This window comes from Nannospalax galili, unplaced genomic scaffold (assembly GCF_000622305.1).
Source record: "Nannospalax galili isolate Female #2095 unplaced genomic scaffold, S.galili_v1.0 scaffold1714, whole genome shotgun sequence".
NCBI classification, from domain to species: Eukaryota; Metazoa; Chordata; class Mammalia; order Rodentia; family Spalacidae; genus Nannospalax; species Nannospalax galili.
In genome coordinates, this window is record NW_008334552.1 from 415,436 (window position 1) to 434,600 (window position 19,165).

General features: G+C 46.7%; 1 protein-coding gene across 1 annotated transcript in view; it reads right to left on the reverse strand.

The window, feature by feature from the left end:
• Ttll9 (tubulin tyrosine ligase like 9) overlaps positions 1 to 19,165 on the reverse strand; it is a 53,688-nt gene that overhangs the window by 28,487 nt on the left and 6,036 nt on the right. The window contains 4 exon segments of the mRNA XM_029561757.1: positions 1,199 to 1,384; positions 2,289 to 2,400; positions 8,031 to 8,123; positions 11,986 to 12,029. Coding sequence (XP_029417617.1) covers positions 1,199 to 1,384; positions 2,289 to 2,400; positions 8,031 to 8,123; positions 11,986 to 12,029 — 435 coding nt within the window.

Sequence of the window (19,165 nt, forward strand, 5' to 3'; positions counted from 1 at the left end):
ATATAAAAAAGCAGGCTGAGCAGGGGCCAGAGGAGCAAGTCAGTAAGCAGCATTCCTCCATGGCCTGTGTTTCAGCTCCTGCCTCCAGGTTCCTGCCCTGAGTTCCTACCTTGGGCTCCTGGATGAACTGTGACCCAGGATATGTAAGCTAAATAAATGCTTTCCTCCCCAAGTTGGTAATGGTCAGAGTGTTTTGTTGCAGCAATGAAGAAACGAACTAGGACAGTCATGTACTATGCGGTACCAAAGTTATTCCCACTTTGCAAATGTGGAACTTGGACACAGAGAAGTTGAACAACCTGCCTGAGGTCACACAGCTACAATAAGTGATACAGGTATTTGAACCAGGGGGTTTGGCCTCAGCACCCAGTGTCTTGCTTCTTCTGAGAGCTCTACCCAGCTGGGGAGATTGCTCTGACATTCCTCCATGGATACCATTCCCCTTAATGACACAAAGCACACCTGTAAGCACATACATCAGCTAGCTTACTGTCTGCCCTAAAGGACATGGGACCACAGCTAGTCTGTGGAGAGATAAAAAAAATAAAATAAAATAAAGCCCAGCATCTAAGGCTGGCCTGGCATGTGGCACATGCTCAGTAAGTATGTGGGATTGTAGGATGCTTGAATAAACAGAACTTGGGCTCTTTAATCTTTAAAATGGGCCTAGTGGATGGGGCTGGAGATGACTCGGTGGTTAAGGGCACTTGTGCTTCTTCTTACAGAGAACCTGGGTTCTGTTCCTAGCAGCTACATGGCAGCTCACAACCGTTTTTAACTCCAGTTCCAGAGAACTGGACACCCTATTCTGGCCTCCGCAGGCACCGGGTATGCATATGGTGCATATACATACATACATGCAGGCAAACACTCATACACAAAACAAAAATAAAATCTTTTTTTAATAAATAGGGCTGGTGAGCAGTAAAACACTTGGCATGAAGGGGTTCTGGATTCCTTGCCCTGGTGTTCCTGGGATCTCTCAAACATCCAATAAATACTTACTGAGCACCTACTGTGTGCCATCAGTCACACCCTGCAAGGGAACCAAAGCCAGCCTTCAGGAAGACCCACGGTACATCCAGATTGACCACCCAGGCAGAGGTGGTCCCTCAGTGGGCCATGAAGGGTCCTCCTCAGATGCTTGGGACTTGCCAGGATCCCTGTTGCCCCTGACTTTCCCCGCAACAGCACTTACAGGCTTCATGATCCAGGTGACTCCCGGGCTCTTACGAAACTCATCTACAAACAAGTGGTACTCGCGGGGCATATCGAAGGTTTTGGGGAAGAAGTCGCACTTGGCCGCCTCCACCTTTCCCGCCTCGCGCTCCAGCTGCTTCCGGAAGCGCTTCAGGTTCTTCACCATGTAGTTCTTTTGGGTGAGCTGGACAGCCAGAGAATGGCGGACAGTGAGCCTCCCCCTGCCCTGCTCACTTCCATTAAAAAATACTTCATTACGTTTATGTAGGTACACAAGCCATGGTGAGTCCATGGGCCTCTGAGAGGAGAGGCAGAGTGCATGATGACTGACCCCCTTTCTGAGTTTTCATCTTCAGCAGAAGTTTCCACTTCCCCCAGAAAGCAGGTCATTGCTCCTTACCTGTAGGGAGCACAAAGGGAAGAGAGGGCTGGGGCCACTCCGACCCCAATCAACCAGTTGTTTCTGTGTCCCTGCACCAAGGCAGGGGACCCTATCACTGCCTCTTCCAAGCTTCTGCAGGCAGGGGATCCTCCTGTCACTATTTCTATGCTGGTGGACAGAAACAAGGACCCAATCCCTCTGAAGGACTCCTTAAGACTAACAGAAGAGTTGGGGCAGTCATCAGGGAGTACTGAACTCTAGAAAACCCCAGGCCCCCTTAGAGTCAATGGTACCCAGCTCTGGGGCCCCTCTCTCTATACAGAGTCTAACACTTAACAATAAATTAAAACTTTGCCTTTGCTTTGCTTTGCTTTGAACTCTCTCCATGTTTTAATTCTTTTTAATTGACAGAGAGAAAGAACCCACCAGTCTAGCCAGTATCAACTGAATGTATGTGGAGGTCAGAGAACAACTTGTGGGAGTCAATTCTCTCCTTACCATATGGTTCCTGGGCATCAAACTCGGGGTTTTAGGCTTGGTCACAAGTGCCTTTACCTGATGAGCCATGTTGCTGGCCCTCCTGCCCACCTCTTGCTCTCAGCTTCTCCTCTCAGACCCACAGAATAGCAGAAATAGAAAGACTCTAACAGAGAACTTGCTAGTATCGAACCAGCCAAACTTCACAGATAGGGAAACTGAGGCTCACCTCATAGTAGTTCCGAAAGTGGCTGATCCGCACGTGCTTGTTCATGTATGTCTGGTCAAAATTCTTCTGGAGCCATCTGACATCACACCAGTAGAAATCCCATTCCCCTTCACTGGAATGAAGGGACAAAGGTCAGACCTGAGGACCTCAGTGCTGCTGAGGGTCTGGGTGGCTGAGGGTCTTGAGGAGGGATGCACAGTAGCATGTCTGTCTGATCATGCTGAGTGGGTGGCAGTGTGTGTACTTACCACAAAGGCTGGCCTCCCTGAAGCACCAGCAGATGTGGCCACCCTGAGCCCAGAGCACCTTCTGGCATCCCTCAGCAGATTGGGCACACCCCCTCCAGACCACAGTCCCCACCATTCCTTAAGGCACAAGACATGCCCATCTGTGCTCCCTGCCTGAACCCCGGCACTCACTGCTGCCTCTGCAGGCTGCATTACAGAATGGTGGGCGCTGTCCTCGCTGACAAGGTCCTTCCAGTGCCTGAAGCCCCCTCAGAGCAGTCCCAGAAGTGACCTGGTCACCCCAAGGCTCCAAGGCCTTGCTCATTGAGGACATGGAGCCACTGAGACTCATATTGAGCTCCACCACACTACAATTTCTGAGCTCAGCTTTCACTGAGAGGGAATCAGGTGAACTACCGGATCTGAACGCTACAGTGGGGAAGCAGGAGCTCAGAAAAGACGTGGCAGGAAATTCAATTGCACCATGATTGATCCCTATTATTCTGAGTGAAAAGTTATAGCAATCACTGAAGGCCCTATCTATCTCCTTCCCTCCTGCCCCCAAAGAAGCCCTTATTCTGAGTTTGGGGCTGCCATCTCAATGGATGTCTTCAGTTTTACTCTGTATTTACTTATACTATTTAGGAGTTGGGTGTTGTGGTGCATAATTGGAACTCTAGCACCAGAGAAGCTGAGAAAGAAGAATTGAGTTTGAGGCCAGCCTGGGATACATAACAAGACCCTGTCTCAATCACTGCCCAAAACAGGTGGTGCACACCTGCCATTCCAGCACTTAGTAGACTGAGGCAGGAGGACTGCTGTTAGTAAGACGCTAGCCTGGGATATATGGTGTGCTGGATAGCTTTAGTGTCAACTTAGTACACCTGGGTTGAGGAAGCCTCAATTGGGGAATTTCCTTCATTGGACTGGCCTGTGGCCATGTCCATGGGGCACCTTCTTGATTGTTGAGTGACGTGGGAGGGCCCAGCCCACTGTGGGTGGTGCCACCCCTGGGCAGGTGGGCCTGAGTCACATAAGAAAGCAGGCTGAGCAGGGGCCAGAGGAACAAGCCAGTAAGCAGTGATCCTCCATGGCCTGCGCTCCAGCTCCTGACTCCAGGTTTCTGCCCTGAGTTTCTACCTTGGGCTCCCTGATGAACTGTGACCTGGGAGATGTAAGACAAACCCTTTCCTCCCCAAGTTGGTAGTGGTCAGAGTGTTTTGTCACAGCAATGGTGAAACTAAGACACATGGCAAGACTGTCTCAAAAATAAATTTATTTGGAATGCTTTAAAAAAGTTTTATGGGCTGGAGAGTTAGCTCAGTGTTTAAGAGCACTGGCTGCTCTTGCAGAGGACATGAGTTCAATTCCCAGCACCCACATGGTGGCTAACAACTGTCTGTAACTCCAGTTCCAAGGGAATCTGACACCCTCCATGGGCACTGTACAACACAAATGCACTTACATACATGCAGGCAATACACTCATCACATAAAATAAAATAATAAAATATAATTTTTTACATTTATTTATTTTGTGTGCAAGAGGAGAAAGTTTACGTGTGTGGGTACATGTGTGCCACAGGGTACATGTGGAGATCAGAGGATAACTTGTAGGAGTCGGTTTTCTCCTCCCACCACATGGGCCCTAGGGATCAAACTCAGTTCACCAAGCTTGGCAGCAAGTGCCCTTATCCACTAAGCCATCTTGCCAGCCCCTGGAATGTTTTAAAACTTCCTAACAGCTAACACTGCTTGCCCTCTGCCAGGTACTGTTGTAAAAATTTTACCAGTATCAACTGGCTGATCCTCATAGCAAACCCTAAGCCTTAGGTTGTTATTACACACATTTCACACACAAGCAAACTGTGGCAGAATCTGAGAGGTTAAAGAACTGGGGCCATCAGGTGGGCGCTGAAGTCTAAGCTCTGTAGTCAGGAAGGGGCATTCCCGTCTGTTTCCTGACAACTAGCTTGTTTCCATCAACCTTTGCTCTGCAGATTTATCCATTTGATGCAAAGAGGTCTATTCAGTCATCTCAGCTGTCACGTTTGCCCGCAATGTATGAATACAACCACAGCATAGCATCCATTTTGTGCTCCCCCTTCTGCCTGATTTACATCTTGATAGTCTCCCGAAGGCCTGGGTGCACAAAGTTTGATCACATACCTCTGGCACCATTGGGAGATGGTGGAGCCTTTAAGAGGCGAAGCCCGATGGAAGGATATTAGGTTATTGAGGGGTGTGCCCTTGAAAGGGATATTAGATAAGTCCTCAGCACCTCTCCTGCTTCTGCTTCCTGGCTTTGCTTCCTGGTTACCATGAGCTCCCACCACGCCGTTCTGCCTTGCTACAGGCCTAAGAACAAGAGGCAACTGACCATGGACTAAGAACTCCAGAACTGTGAGAAGTTATTATCTTAGAAGATATTTTGCCACAGTAACGGAAAAGCAACTAACCCTTACCCCTGCCTCCATGGACAAGTGGGCTACATTTTGGAAAACAGCTTGAGAGATCTGACGCTGAAACAACCGTAAAGAGGCAGCTGACCTAGATGATGAGCAAACCAGGCCTGTCCTTGACCATGTCATTGAGAATGCCTTCTCATCGACAACGCTGTGATCTACTCTACTCCCCAGATGCACACACGGCCTCTCTCACACCAGAGGCCTCAGGCTGTGAAGACTCATGGAAAGGCCACAGGACCTTCTTTGGCTGACACACAGTGAGCAGTAATAACGGCAGCTGACTCCTGACATCTGGTGACCTCGGCAGAGACTCTTCCTGGCTGATGCCCTAGCACCTCGCAGACAAGCCACTTAGCTGTGGCTGAGGCAAATCCTGACCTGCAGAAGGTGCTGGCCTGTCTGGAGCAGCTGATCTCTGAGATTTCTATAGAGCACACTCTCACAGGCACCACTATGGGATCATGGTAATCACAAATAATCACAAATCTAGCAAAAATCTCCAAGGAAAGCTAAAACTATTACATGAAAGTCTGTTGGGGCCAGGGTATTTATACAGTGACAAAACATCTGCCTACAGAGACACAGTAATTATAAATAATAAGTTTTAAAAACTATTTTCCACTGAAGAGGACAGGGCAGCCAGGGCTACTTAGTGAGATCCTGTCTCAAAAATAAAATAAAATAGTATAAACAAATGGGAAATTTTGTGTCTCAAAAGGCACTATCCAATTAAAGGGTGGTTGGTTCCTCCATGATATTCATGCCACTGTTACACCAGTGGTCATAGTTTGCCACATCAGTTGTTACTGTATCTTGCAGGGTTCACAGCTAAGTAAGGTTGATGATTACTTTTCTCTGGTAGAAATAATACCTTCTAGTACTATGAAAGCAGAGATGCAGCTTCAAGGTCAGCACTAGCTTGATTTCTCCTTGTTTGTTCTGTGACTTATGTAGTGTCTTCAGCAAAGGGTCTTACTGTCAAGTTCTGAAATAACACCATTCCCGAGATGGAGTCTTAGGGTTGTTTTCCCTTTTGGCTGTGCTGGCAATTAAACCCAGGGCCCTGCATATGCTAGGCAAGTGCTCTACCACTGAGCTATACCCCCAGCCCTCCTGTGGCTAGACAGGTCACAGGCCATAGGGGAGAAACTACTACTATCATTCAGCTAAATAGACATAGTATTAAACTGACTCCTAACTCATGACTTACTTTTATGCTCATAGATTAATGTATCTCTCAAACCTCACCAGAGAAGTTTCTAGCAGCAGATGGTGATTAACACATAGACCTTCAAATAGTTACCATTTGGAGAATAAGAGTGTGGAGTGCTCAGCCCTAAATGGGACACCTATATCACACCCTCTCCTCCCAAAGCTCAGGGATCATTGTGGAAGAGGGGGTGGAAAGATTGTAAGAGCCAGAGGTAAAAGATGAATTCAAGGAAAATGTGCTGTCTGGATACCACACAGTAGTTGTACATATGAGCTCATGTGCTAATGAAAGCATGCACAAGATCTGAGCAAACCCAAGCCAGACAGAAGCCCAGTATGGATGGGGGAGGTGGGCAGGAAGCTCCAGCCTTAGCTGAGGATCCATTGGTAACTGACAGATGCTGGAAGAGGGAGAGTCTGTTTTCTGTACTGGGGTGATACCTGGTAGGTTGCTCAGACTCCAGGGAATAGACACATATCCAGGAGCACTTGGGAAATACAGATTAGACTCAATTAGCCTTCAAAACATTTTTAAAAACACAAATAATAATAGAGGATGTAAAGTTAGGAGGGTAGTAAGGTGGGGATGGGGAGGGTCTGAATATGATCAAAATTAATTGTATAATCAAAATACATTGTATGAAATTCTCAAGTCAATAAAAATATTTTAAAGGCACTATCCAGAAAGTGGAAGGTCTGAAAAATGGCATAAAATCTTTTCAAGTCATATATCTGATGTGGGTATAGGAAGAACTCAACAACAGCTAGAAGTAGAGCTCAGAGCACTTGCCCAGCATATGCAAGGCTCTAGTGGGATAGATAACCCTGACTGTCAGTCTGATTGTATTCATAAATGCCTGTGGCATTAATGAAGCACATATTTGGGTGTATCTGCGAGGATATTTCCAGAGAGGATTAACTAAGGGAAGAAGATGCACCCTAAATGTGGGTGGTGGCACCACCATGGGCTGGGACCCTCAACTCAATAAAAAGGAATATAGAGAAAGCCAACTGCATGGCAGCATGCATCTCCCACTGCCTCCTGATCTGCCCTGAACAAGCGGCCTCACCCTCCTCTACCAGGAAGACTGGATCCCCTCTAACTACAGGCCAAAAGAAATCCTTCCTCCTTTAAGTTACTTTCTGTCAGATACTGTGTTATAGTAACAAGGAAAGTAACAATATGCTGAAATACCTGACAAGAAGCACTTAAGGAGGGAAGGGTTTATTCTGACTTACCGTTGGAAGGGACACAGCCCATCATTGAGGTAGGAGCAGGTGGTGGCTGGTCACAGGCCTCCACAGTCAAGAAGCAGAAAGAGATGAGTGCTGGTGCTTTGTTCTCCTTCTACTTTCTACTTTTTAAATTCAGTCTGGGACCCTAGCCCATAGGACAGTGCTGCCCACTGTTAGGGTGGGTCTTCCTACACTGATTAACCCAATCTACAAACTCCCTCTTGGGCATACCTAGAGGTTTGTCTCCTAGATGAGTCTAGGCTCTGGCAAGCTGACAATCAACGGTAACCATCGCATGTGCCATGTAACCTTAAGCAATTGGTCAGTACTTCGGAAGATATCACCTCTTACCCAGGCTGTATGACTTAGATGCAATAGAGATGGCATCTGCAATGCATGTAACACATCATGGGTGCTAGAGGGACACCACATCTGCTTTAGGGCAGGTCCCAGTGACTACCCAAGAGGAACTGGGAGAAAACCAAAGAAGACAAGGACCTGGGAGACAAAGGGAAGAGGGGAGGGAAGAAGAGGAAGAGAGGGGGAGGGGGAGGGGAGGGGGAGGGGAAGCAGCAGCGGGGAGGGAGAGGGGCATCTTACTCTTTTACTTCCACCCATCCTGGTCTGTGGCGTAGGACGTCCATGAGAGTATTCACGGGTTTGGTCTTGAATCGGATTAATGTTCTCTGCTCTCTGCAAGACAAGGCAGCACAACACATGCTCAGGACCAGTGACTATCCTAGGACAGCCCAAGGACAGGGAAAAAGGAGGAAGAAAAGCCAGGCTCCACCCCTGGAAATGCCAGGAGCAGAAGTGACTGAGTACCACAGCGTGCTGACACGTAGAAGAGCCAAACTGGGAATCTTAGAGCCTTTGAGTTATTGAAAAGTAGCAAGCTGAGCACAGTGGCACATGCCTGTAATGCAGGCATTCAGGAAGCTGAAACAGGAGGATTGCTCTTAGTGTAAGACCAGTCTAGACTGCAGAGTGAGTTCCAGGACAGCCTGGACTACAGAGTGAGTAAAAACAACAAAAACCAAGCCATGTATGGTGGCCCATACCTGTAATCCAAGCATTCAGGAGGCTGGGTTAGGAAGAGTGCCATTGATAAGCCTGGACTTCGGAATGAGTTCCAGGACAGCCTGGGCTACAGAGTGAGATCTTGAGACCTTGTCTCAAAAAACAACCAAACAGTAAACCAAACAAGCCATGTATGATGTACACGCCTGTAATCCAAGGACTTAGGAGGTAGAGGCAAGGGGATCAGTTCAAGGTTACTCCTCTCTACAAGGTAAGTTGAGACCATCCTGGGTTACATTTTGTGACCTTGTAACTAAAGCACAAAACAAGGAGGCACTGAAAAGATGGCTCAGTGATTAAGAGCACTGGCTGCTCTTGCAGAGGACCTGAGTTCAGTTCCCAGCACCCACATGGCAGTTCACAACTGTCCATAACTCAAGTTCCAGGCCACCTGACATCTTCTTCCAGCTTCCGTGGGCACAAGGCACATACACACTCTCTCTCTCTTGTTCTCTCTCTCTCTCAGGTGAAAACTCACAGTATTAGGTCTGCTTTCTGTTGCTGTGATAAAACACTGATCAAAAACAACTTGAGGAGGAAAAGGTTTATTGCATCTTACACTTCTAAGTGGCAATTCATCTTTGAGAAGAGTCAGGGCAGGAACCCAGGGCAGGAACCTGAAGGTAAAAACCGAAGCAGAGACCATGGAGGAACACTGTTTACTGGCTTGCTCCTCTGGCCTGTGCTCAATCGGCTTTCTTATATAACCTAGGACCACCTACTCAGGGGTGGCACCACTCACAGTGGGCTGGGCCCTCCCTCATCACTCAACAATCAAGAAAATGCCTCACAGACATGGCCACAGGCCAATCCAATAGAAGAAATTCTCCAAGTGAGGGTCCCTCTTCCCAGGTGTGTAAAGTTAACAACAGAAGGCAACCATGACACTCATATACATAAAATAAAAATAAATAAATCTTAAAAAAATAAGCTGCAGGTAGGGGAGGGGATCTAAATATGATCCAAATGTATTGTTATGAAGTTTGCAAAAAAATCAATTTAAAAAACAGTTTTAAAAGGCAAGGATTTCTCCAGTGCCTACTATGTGATAGGCATGGTCTGGGTCCTTTACATTGCTATGACTAATTCTTACATCACATTGTGAATGTTTCCAGATCTCCTTCCCTGGCATTCAGCTTGGGAGATGGAACAGATGTACTTTTCCCAAGTCCTCCTACTAATGCGGATAAAAACCCAGAACATTATGTATAAAACAAACTTAGAAGATTGAATGGCCCAGCACTCAGGAGGCAGAGGCAGGTGGATCTCAATGAGATAAGAGGCCAGCCTGGTCTACATAGGAAGTTCCAGGGCAGCTGGAGCTATAGGGAGACCCTGTCTCAAAAGAAGGAGGAGGAGGAGGAATTCCCTGGGCTTCTTTTTGCCTCTCCATATCCTGACTGTGGAGAGGAAAAAGTCATCCAGTGGACATGCAGAAATTGTAATTGGTATGGAATCAAAACAACCTTCAAAAGCAGCCTGCTCTCTCCAGCCAACAGCCAAGACAGAACACTGTTCCACAATGGAAGATACAGCAATGACTCTGCTCTAGTGAAACCCCAAGAAAATACCTGCTATCTACCTCCATAGGTGCCACCAAAGGCCGAGTGAGAATCTACAATTTCCATGAAGCTGCATCAAGGTACCCCAACAGAGTGGTGCTAAGAAGATGGAACACAAGGCTAAGACCTTTTACCGCCTCCCCTAGGGGGTAAAGAGAGCCCACTGCCCCATCATAGGAGGTCACTGTTGGAGAGAAGCCTGAACTTCCCTATATACAGTCATGAGATGGGCCTCCCACTCTGGGGTTGATGTTAAAAGGGGACAGTTAACAATCAATACCTCTGACAACAGAAAAACAATAGACAAAATCAATACAATGAAAAGCTAGTTATTGAAAGATCAATAAAACTGACAAATCTGACTAGAGAGATGGCTCAGCAGTAAAAGCACTGACTGCTCTTACAGAGGACCTGCGTTCAATTCCCAGCACCTACATGGTAGCTAACAACCATCCATAACTCCAGTTCCAGGGGATCCGATGCCTTCTTCTGACCTCCACAGGCATTGCACAACACAGGTATACTTACACACATGCAGTAATACACTCATACACATAAAAAAAATATATAATAATTTTTTTTAAAACTGACAAATCTATTTGTTGGCAAGACTGACAAAGAGAAGACACTGTCACCCATAGGTTGAAGGAAGTGGTTACTTCTACAGACACTGCAGGCATGGTAAAGACAGGCTAACACCTCTGTGCACCCCAGTGTGACGGCCAAGATGGCATGGTCCTTGAAGAGCCTACCACAACTCACCCTGTATGACAACTCATCCTATTGCAGAGACACTTGTACATCCATGTTTGTTGCTGCTCTTTTCACAATAGCTAAGAGATGGAAGCAACCTAAGTGTCCCTCAACTGATGAGTGGATAATGAAAATGTGGTTCATTTTTATAATGGCGTTCTACTCAGCAGTAAAGAAAGATGAAATCATGAAATTTGCAGGTAAATGGATGGATCTAGAAACTGTTATAATAAGTGAAGTAACACACACTCAGAAAAACATGTATGTTCTCTCACATATGTGGATCCTAGCACCAAATCCTTGTAAGTGAGTATACATCCAGACATAACTACAGGATCCAGGATAACTGTAACTCCAGTTCCAGGGGAATCCGACATCCTCTTCTGACCAACACAGGCATTGCATGACATGGGTTCACTTACACACATGCAGGCAATACATTCGATACACATAAAATAAATAAAATTTAAAAAAAGAAATATTAGCTATGGTGTGTGCAGTGTAAACCCCTCTACCTCCCAAACAATCATCCACCAAGAGCACTGTTGTTCTTCTTGGATTGTGCTGAGAAAAGTCAAGTGGGCCCTGAGTGTTGTGCCGGGGATTTATGGATGCAGAATACCCAGAGAAGCAGAGTCAGTGCATGCACTGCAACCATTGGGTTGTTACAGGGCTGGTGAGGGAGGCCAGAGAGCAGAGTCAGACAGTGGGCCCCAGGCCAACCAGCCCCACCCCTAACTGACTACAGGATTCTGAGCAAGGCACTTGGCTTCTCTGAGTGTTTCTCCAGCTGTACAATGGACACAGATACAAGATTAAGGTTAAGATTAAGGACGGTGGTAAGGATTTGATGACCCAGTATGAGGAAAGTGAGCAGCCTGGGGCTTGGCTCATAGTAAGTGCTCAATAACTCTTCACTATGGTTACTAGTGGTACAGTCATGATTATCAAAGAACAGAGAGAAGGTCAGGCATAGAGAAGTGGAGTGGACCTGCAATCTCAACACTTGGGAGGCTGAGGCAGGAGGATTTTGAGTTCAAGGTTAGGTTAAGCTACATAGAGAGACTGAGAGAGAGAGAGAGAGAGAGAGAGAGAGAGAAGGAGGGAGTGACAGAGGCAGAGGGCTAGTCATGTGTATATGGACTGAGTTGACCATTCACCGCTCTTTTCCTTTTGACAATCCATGGCCCTTGTAGCTCTGATTCTGTAAGGAGAAAAGAAAAAAGATGTAACTGATTTTGCACACTTCTCTGCCTCCCCCACTTAACCTACTGCAGAGAGAGAGCTACTCAAACCATAGTGCTCATTGGTGCCTAGGTCCTGAGGTTTGGAAGTCTAGTCTGGTTGTATTCTTGCCCATTTTTGTTGCCCGGAAAATCAGGGCAAAACTTACCATCTGTCTTCAGAACAAATTCCCCAAGATCCATCAACCCACTTTTCTGGAGGCCTTTGGCACAGGCAAGACCTGTATACTAAAGGCCTGGTCTTCAGAGCTCCAACCGTCAACCCAGAGCCCCAGCTTTGAGAGGTGCTCAGGCTCTGAGAAGGATCCAGACATTCTATTCTAACTTTATTGACTTTCTATTCTAATTTTAAATGTACATTTTGTACACAAGATCCAGTAGGGGACTATAAGCATTTCTCAGAGCAATCTCAAGGTTATCCCTAAAACATGCTGGGTGAAATGGCACATGCCTTTAGTCCCAGTACTTGGGAGGCAAAGGCAGGCAGATCTCTGTGAGTTCAAGGTCAGCCTGGTCTATGTAGTGAGACCCTGAATGAAAAGGGAAACAAACTGTCTCTAAGCAGGATCTCTACAATGCAAACTGACGTTTCTGTCACCCCTCAACAGTACCACGGATGTGCCTTGGGAGAGGCAGCATTCATTAACTTATCATTTACATGTGCCAGGAGTGTGTGCACAGGTTAGCTGAGCTTTCTGTGCAACTCTTACAAGGCCATACGGGATGCACATCAGTTGATTAAGTTTGTAGGACTGAGGTCCCAATTGACTTGCTAGCTGTCAATCGGAACTGCTCCCAGTCTCTACAGAAATGGATATCTACTTGCTCCTAGGACAGTCCAGAGCACTTCTGAGGACCTCCAGCCTGCCCCCCTCCAAGTCAGCTACCATGGCTTCACCTAACATTATGCAATCGTGGGAGGAGCCTTGCCCCCATTTCACAGGCTCTGCCCAGGTGTGAGCCACCAAGCCCAGCGCAGCCAGTGCTCTTAACTGCTGAGCCAATGAAAATTCATTGGAAGTAACAAATATCCCATTTATGTTGCAAACAACAGGTAGGATTAGACTGATAACATTTGTGGTTGTGTGTACTGTTCTGTGTCGGGTCAGATAGGAAAAATCCTTTGACAATACAGGCTCCTCACTTCTTCCCCACACCCTGCTGGATGTACTGATTCAACAGAGAGAGTAAAGCCTTTGTCTGAGAGTTTAGTTCCAAGAGAAATCTGCAGGATGAAGTGGTCAGGACAGATAGGGTTCTACTCTTGCTTTTAATGGAGACTTGGAGTCAAGCTGTTTTTGCTCAGACATTGCTATAATGTGGCCTCGTGCTGCCATATATTTCATTTTTAACTATTTACTGTTAGGGTTCCAAATAGCAGCAGTTTCCCCCCTCCCCAACAGGGACCTCACCTTGACCTTTGGAGTCAAGGGAAACAAACTCTGCTGAGAAGCAGCCTGCCTCTCCTCTGATCTCCAAAGATAAGATAAGCAGATTCTACCTGTTAACCAGAGATTTTAGAAGCTGTTTATCACAACAAGCTTTTCTCTTATTTTAAGAGAGAAAAAGTAAACACTTCCAGACCCTAATCCCACCTGGCAGACTGAACGCAGCCAGGCTTTTTCTGCTTCCCCCTCCCTGATTTCTCCCCCAAACATTCCCCCCCTTCCACACCTAAAGCTCACATATATAAAGTCCCAGCTCACAATCCATGAGCGGACATCTTTCCCTGACATCTTTCCCTTCCCTGAGGGAAACGTGTCCTGTGCAAAATAAATCTGTATCCCACTGAGAATTCCATCTGTGCCTCGGTGCCTCATCCATCCGCTCGTGCTCTCCACCACCCGCTCGCTCTCTCCAACATTCTCTACCTATCATTTACCTTCTTTTTAAAGCATGTTTTCTTACATCATTACGTAATTATTATGAAATTCACTGAAAACATCTTTCTTTTTTTTTTTTTTTGTCTTTTTGAGACAGGGTATCCCTGTAGCCCCAGCTATCCTGGAACTCACTATGTAGACCAGGCTGGCCTTGAACTCACAGAGATCCGCCTGCCTCTGCCTCCTGAGTGTTGGGATTAAAGGCATGCGCCACCACGCCCGCCCGGCTGAAAACATCTTTTACTGAGTGATTATTATGTAATTAGCCCATTACAGTGGTCAAATTCCAGTTCTTGACATCTTAAGAACTGTAAATTTTGTGTGTGTGTGTATGTGGAGAGAGAGAGAGAGAGAGAGAGAGAGAGAGAGAGAGAGAGAGAGAACATGAATGCCATGGCATGTATGTGGAGGTCAGAACCAGTTTCAACCCTCAATCCTTGCCTTCCACCTTGTTTGAAGCAGGGCCTCTCTTTGTTTCCCTCTGCTGTGTACGCCAGGCTAGCAAGCCTTCCATTTTCTAAGGATTCTCCTCCCTGTACTCCCCATCTCACTCACTGGAATTACAGAGGACTGCTACCATGCCCAGCTTTGTATTGGTTCTGGGGATTCTAACTCAGGCTTGCAGGGCAAGCACTCTACTCACAAAGCCAACTCCCCAGCCCAAGAACTGTAATTGTGATGTTAATGCCTTGGTTAGCATTGCCCAGGGAAGAATGAGGACCAAGAAAAGACTTGACTTTGTGTCTTTTTTTTTTTTTTGAAATATTTAATGGATTATCAAAACCACCAGATCATTTGTATATAACAACATACAAGAGGCAGATGAGCAGCCAGCAGGAGGAGAGGCAACCAGGCATGTGGGGCGTGGGGCGTTTATGCAATCCCAGATGCAACACTTTCCCAGCCCTCCCCCACATTCAGCAATCTGGAAGCTCAGAGATTTCCCTGCCAAGCACACACCTAGAGCCCCCGGCATAAGGAGATGGCTTCCTAAGTGTCTCCCAATGCTCAAGGGTAAATCTGTTCTAGTTAACATCTTTGCCAGGGGTGTGGTCCTCTGAACAGCCCCACTTCAGGAAGAGTCCCCCGTTCCTGTTCTCTGCACAGTGGGCCCCACTCTTGCTTATGATAGAAGCTACTTCCACCCCACTTCAACAGCACAGCTAACTTCTGTTTTCTTTTTTCTTTTTTCTTTTTTTTTGAGACAGGGTCTCCTTGTAGTCCCAGCTGTCCTGGAACTCACTATGTAGACCAGGCTGGCTTCGAACTCACAAAGATCCTCCTGCCTCTGCCTCCCAAGTGCTGGGATTAAAGGCGTGCACTTTAGGAATTTCTCTTCTCCCACCAACCCCACCCCCCAACACACGCACAAGCTCAGTTTTGCATTTTTGCAGATATTTGTTCTCTTTTAAGTATGTTACAAGTCTTTTTGAGAAATCTCATGTGACTGGGCATGGTGGTACACACCTATAATCACAGTGGTAGGGAGGCAGAGGAAGCTTGGGGCTACACAGTGAGACTCTGACAAGAAAGGAAGAGAGAGAGGAAGGAGGGAGGGAAGGAGGGAAAAAATAAGCAAAAGAAATCTCATCTGTAATCCCCATGTTGTCTGTAATAAAATTCTTACTACCATCTTGATGTGAAGAACAGTACAGGGATAAGAAAACTTCTTCAAACTGTTAGTCAAATACCCATCTGGCGGAAGGAGACAACCAACTTCTGCAGGTTGTCCTCTGACCTTCACATGCATGCCATGGAACAAGTGTGCATGTGCAAACATATACACATTCAATCAATAAATAAATGTTAAAAAGAAAAAGATAAGCCATGGTGGTGCTTGCCTTTAATCCCAGCACTCAGGAGGCAGAAGCAGGCAGATCTCTATGAGATTGAGGCCAACCTGGTCTATATAGTAGGTTCCAGACCAGCTGGGACTACAGGGAGATCCTATTTCAAAAAACCAAAAAGAAAGAGAAAATAACTCTCAGACATGGTTACATTGCTCTTATTGGCTATATCTGATTTCTCATTTTGCTTTCTACAAAATGGCAGAAGGCCAGGGTGAGAGACCTGAGTGACTCGATCTTGGATAAAACCTCCATGGGACTGACCCAGCCCTGAGCCCTATTCCAGGAAAAACCACAAAAAAAAAATATACTTGGAACAGGTAGAGAACAACTCCCCCGCCAATGGTCAATTAACCAGGGACAGGAAGGTACTAAAAGTCCAGATGTCTTTTCAGATTTCCTAAAGCCAGCAGTTTATGGTTTGGCACTGGGCTGCAACCAATCAGATGCTTGCCAGGCTGAAGACCCCCTACTCCCCTACTTGCTGAACTTGCTGAAATAAACCTATAAAAACCCTCCCAAAGCAAGGGGGTCTCACATCTGAGATCTGCTGGGTTGGTGACAAGAGTGGACCCAAGCTTAAGCTTGCAACAATAAAAAACCCTTGTGTGTTTGCATCGGTCGGCTCCTTGGTGGTCTTTGGGGTCTCGTGAACTGGGCACAACAAGGGAAGTACCAGTTGCTGTTTAGGGAGAGAATTTGCTAATGACGGAGCCAGCTTCCTTCATGCTAGACTGTATACCACAAGCTGTGCTTTGAGCTCCCTAATCTGACCTGCCAAGTGGAGAATCCATGCTGGAACAGTCTGCCACACCAGCTAACAAACACATCATGGCTGGCCTCTGGTCACCTTACTGGAGGGCAATGCCTCTGCTCACCTGGTTCCTATAGCTCCAACTTCCTACCTGATTCCTCATCTCCTCTTAGTTGCCTGGAGTGTCCCTAGCATGCCTCAGAGCTGTCTTAGGAGTGAGCCCTAGGAGATCAAAGGTCAAAACACTTGGCATTCTGACCTCTGGCTTTGGCCATAGTTTTGCGATGGTACACTGCCATGTATCCCGGTTTGCTCTCTTACCAAGTTCCCTTTTTTCTGGGTCACTTGAAAGACTCCACAAAGTCCCAGATGTACATATACCTAAATAACTATACTTAGGTAACCTTCATCTCTCCAACAGTAATAACAAAATATATATCACACAGAAGCAATCTGCTATTTTTTCTCTTCCAACATGATTTTGCCAGTCTGACACCAGTGTAGAAGTGAAGAGGGTACAATTGCATCCCCAAAATAACCTTCCTTCCTTCCTTCAAGGTGAGGCCACAGGCCCTAGGATGGGAGAAGGGGGAACATAAATATCCTTCATTTGAAGTTTTTTTATGACTTTTTGCCCCCAGCAAGAGGCAGTGAGTTTCCATTTCCCTAAAAAGTTGGCCATCTCCCCTCACATGTGGTGGGTCTCTCTGCTCCCATGACACTCCAAAGGGCAAAGGAAGTCGTGGAGCTCACTCTTATCCAACCAAACCACCATCCTTTCCATACTGTTACACTGAGGTAAAGTACCCATTCCAGCTGCTTCTCTTGTGGGAACATCACAGTCAGCAAACCACTGAATACTCAGAGAGTTGGAGAACTCAGGTTTACTTATGCCAGTGGACCCAGATGAGCTAGCACTTTGAAGTTCTGGGCCCTACCCACAGTTCCTTGGTTTTTATAGGTTTCTCTGCATCAGTCCATTGGTGGATTCAAATTACAGTCTACACGGTCACCAGCACAGATGTTTACATGTCCCAAAACCAATGAGGGGAAAATTCCTTTTGCAGTTAAGTGGTCAGAAGCAGATATTATGGGCAGATAATATTTGCAGAAGCAGATATTATGGGCAGGGGGCTAAGACATTAATTTCTTTCTTTTTTTAAGACAGGGTCTCCCAGGGGCTGGAGAGATGGCTCAGAGGTTAAGAACACTGACTGTTCTTGAAGAAGACCTGGGTTTTATTAGGGTTCCAAACAGCAGCAGTTTCCCCCCTCCCCAACAGGGACCTCACCTTGACCTTTGGAGTCAAGGAAAACAAACTCTGCTGAGAAGCAGCCTGCCTCTCCTCTGATCTCCAAAGATAAGATAAGCAGATTCTACCTGTTAACCAGAGATTTTAGAAGCTGTTTATCACAACAAGCTTTTCTCTTAAGAGAGAAAAAGTAAACACTTCCAGACCCTAATCCCACCTGGCAGACTGAACAGAACCAGGCTTTTCCTGCTTTCCCCTCCCTGATTTCTCCCCCAAACATTCCCCCCTTCCACACCCTAAAGCCCCCATATATAAAGTCCCAGCTCACAACCCATGGGCAAACACCCTTCCCTTCCCTTCCCTTCCCTTCCCTTCCATTTTTCCCTTCCCCGAGGGAAATGTGCCCCGTGCAAAATAAATCTGTATCCCGCTGAGAATTCCATCTGTGCCTCGGTGCCTCCTCCATCCGCACCGCTCGCTCTCTCCAACATTTTACCTATCAGGTTTGAATGCCAGCACCCACGTGGCAGCTAACAACTGTCCATAACTCCAGTTCCGGGGGATCCAACAGCATCTCTGTCCTCCTCGGGCATTGCCCAACATGATGCACTTACCTACATGCAGGTTAACTTACAAAATAAAAATAATAAATAAAATATGAAGACAGGGTCTCCTTGTAGCATCAGCTGACCTGGAACTCACCATGTAGACCAGACTGGCCTTAATCTCACAGAGATCTACCTGCCTCTGTTTCCCAAGTGCTGGGATTAAAGGCATGTGCTACCATGCTGGCTAGTTAAGACATTCTTTAACAACATAACTTATTTCAGGTGCTTTAGCAAACAAGGTCATTGCAAACAGATTATTGTTAGGGTTCCAAATAGCAGCTCCACCCCCTCCCCAACAGGGACCTACAAACTGCTGAGAAGCAGCCTGCCTTTCCTCTGACCTCCAAAGATAAGATAAACAGAGTTCCTCTTATCTTAAGAGGAAAAAGAAGACACTTCCACACCCTAATCCTACCTGCTTCCCCCTCCCTGATTCCACACCCTAAAGCCCCCATATGTAAAGTCCCAGCTCACAACACGTGGACATCTTTCCTGGACATCTTTCCCTGACTTCCTTCCCTTCCCCCTTCCCCCTTCCCCCTTCTCCCTTCCCTTCTCCCTTCCCTTCTCTTCCCTCTTCCCTTCCCTTCCATCTTTCCCTTCGTGGACATCTTTCCCTTCCCGAGGGAAAGGTGCCCCATGCGAAATAAATCTGTGTCCCACTGAGAATTCCATCTGTGCCTCAGTGCCTTCATCCATCCGCTCGTGCTCTCCATCCGCACCACTCGCTCCCACCCATTCTCTACCTATCA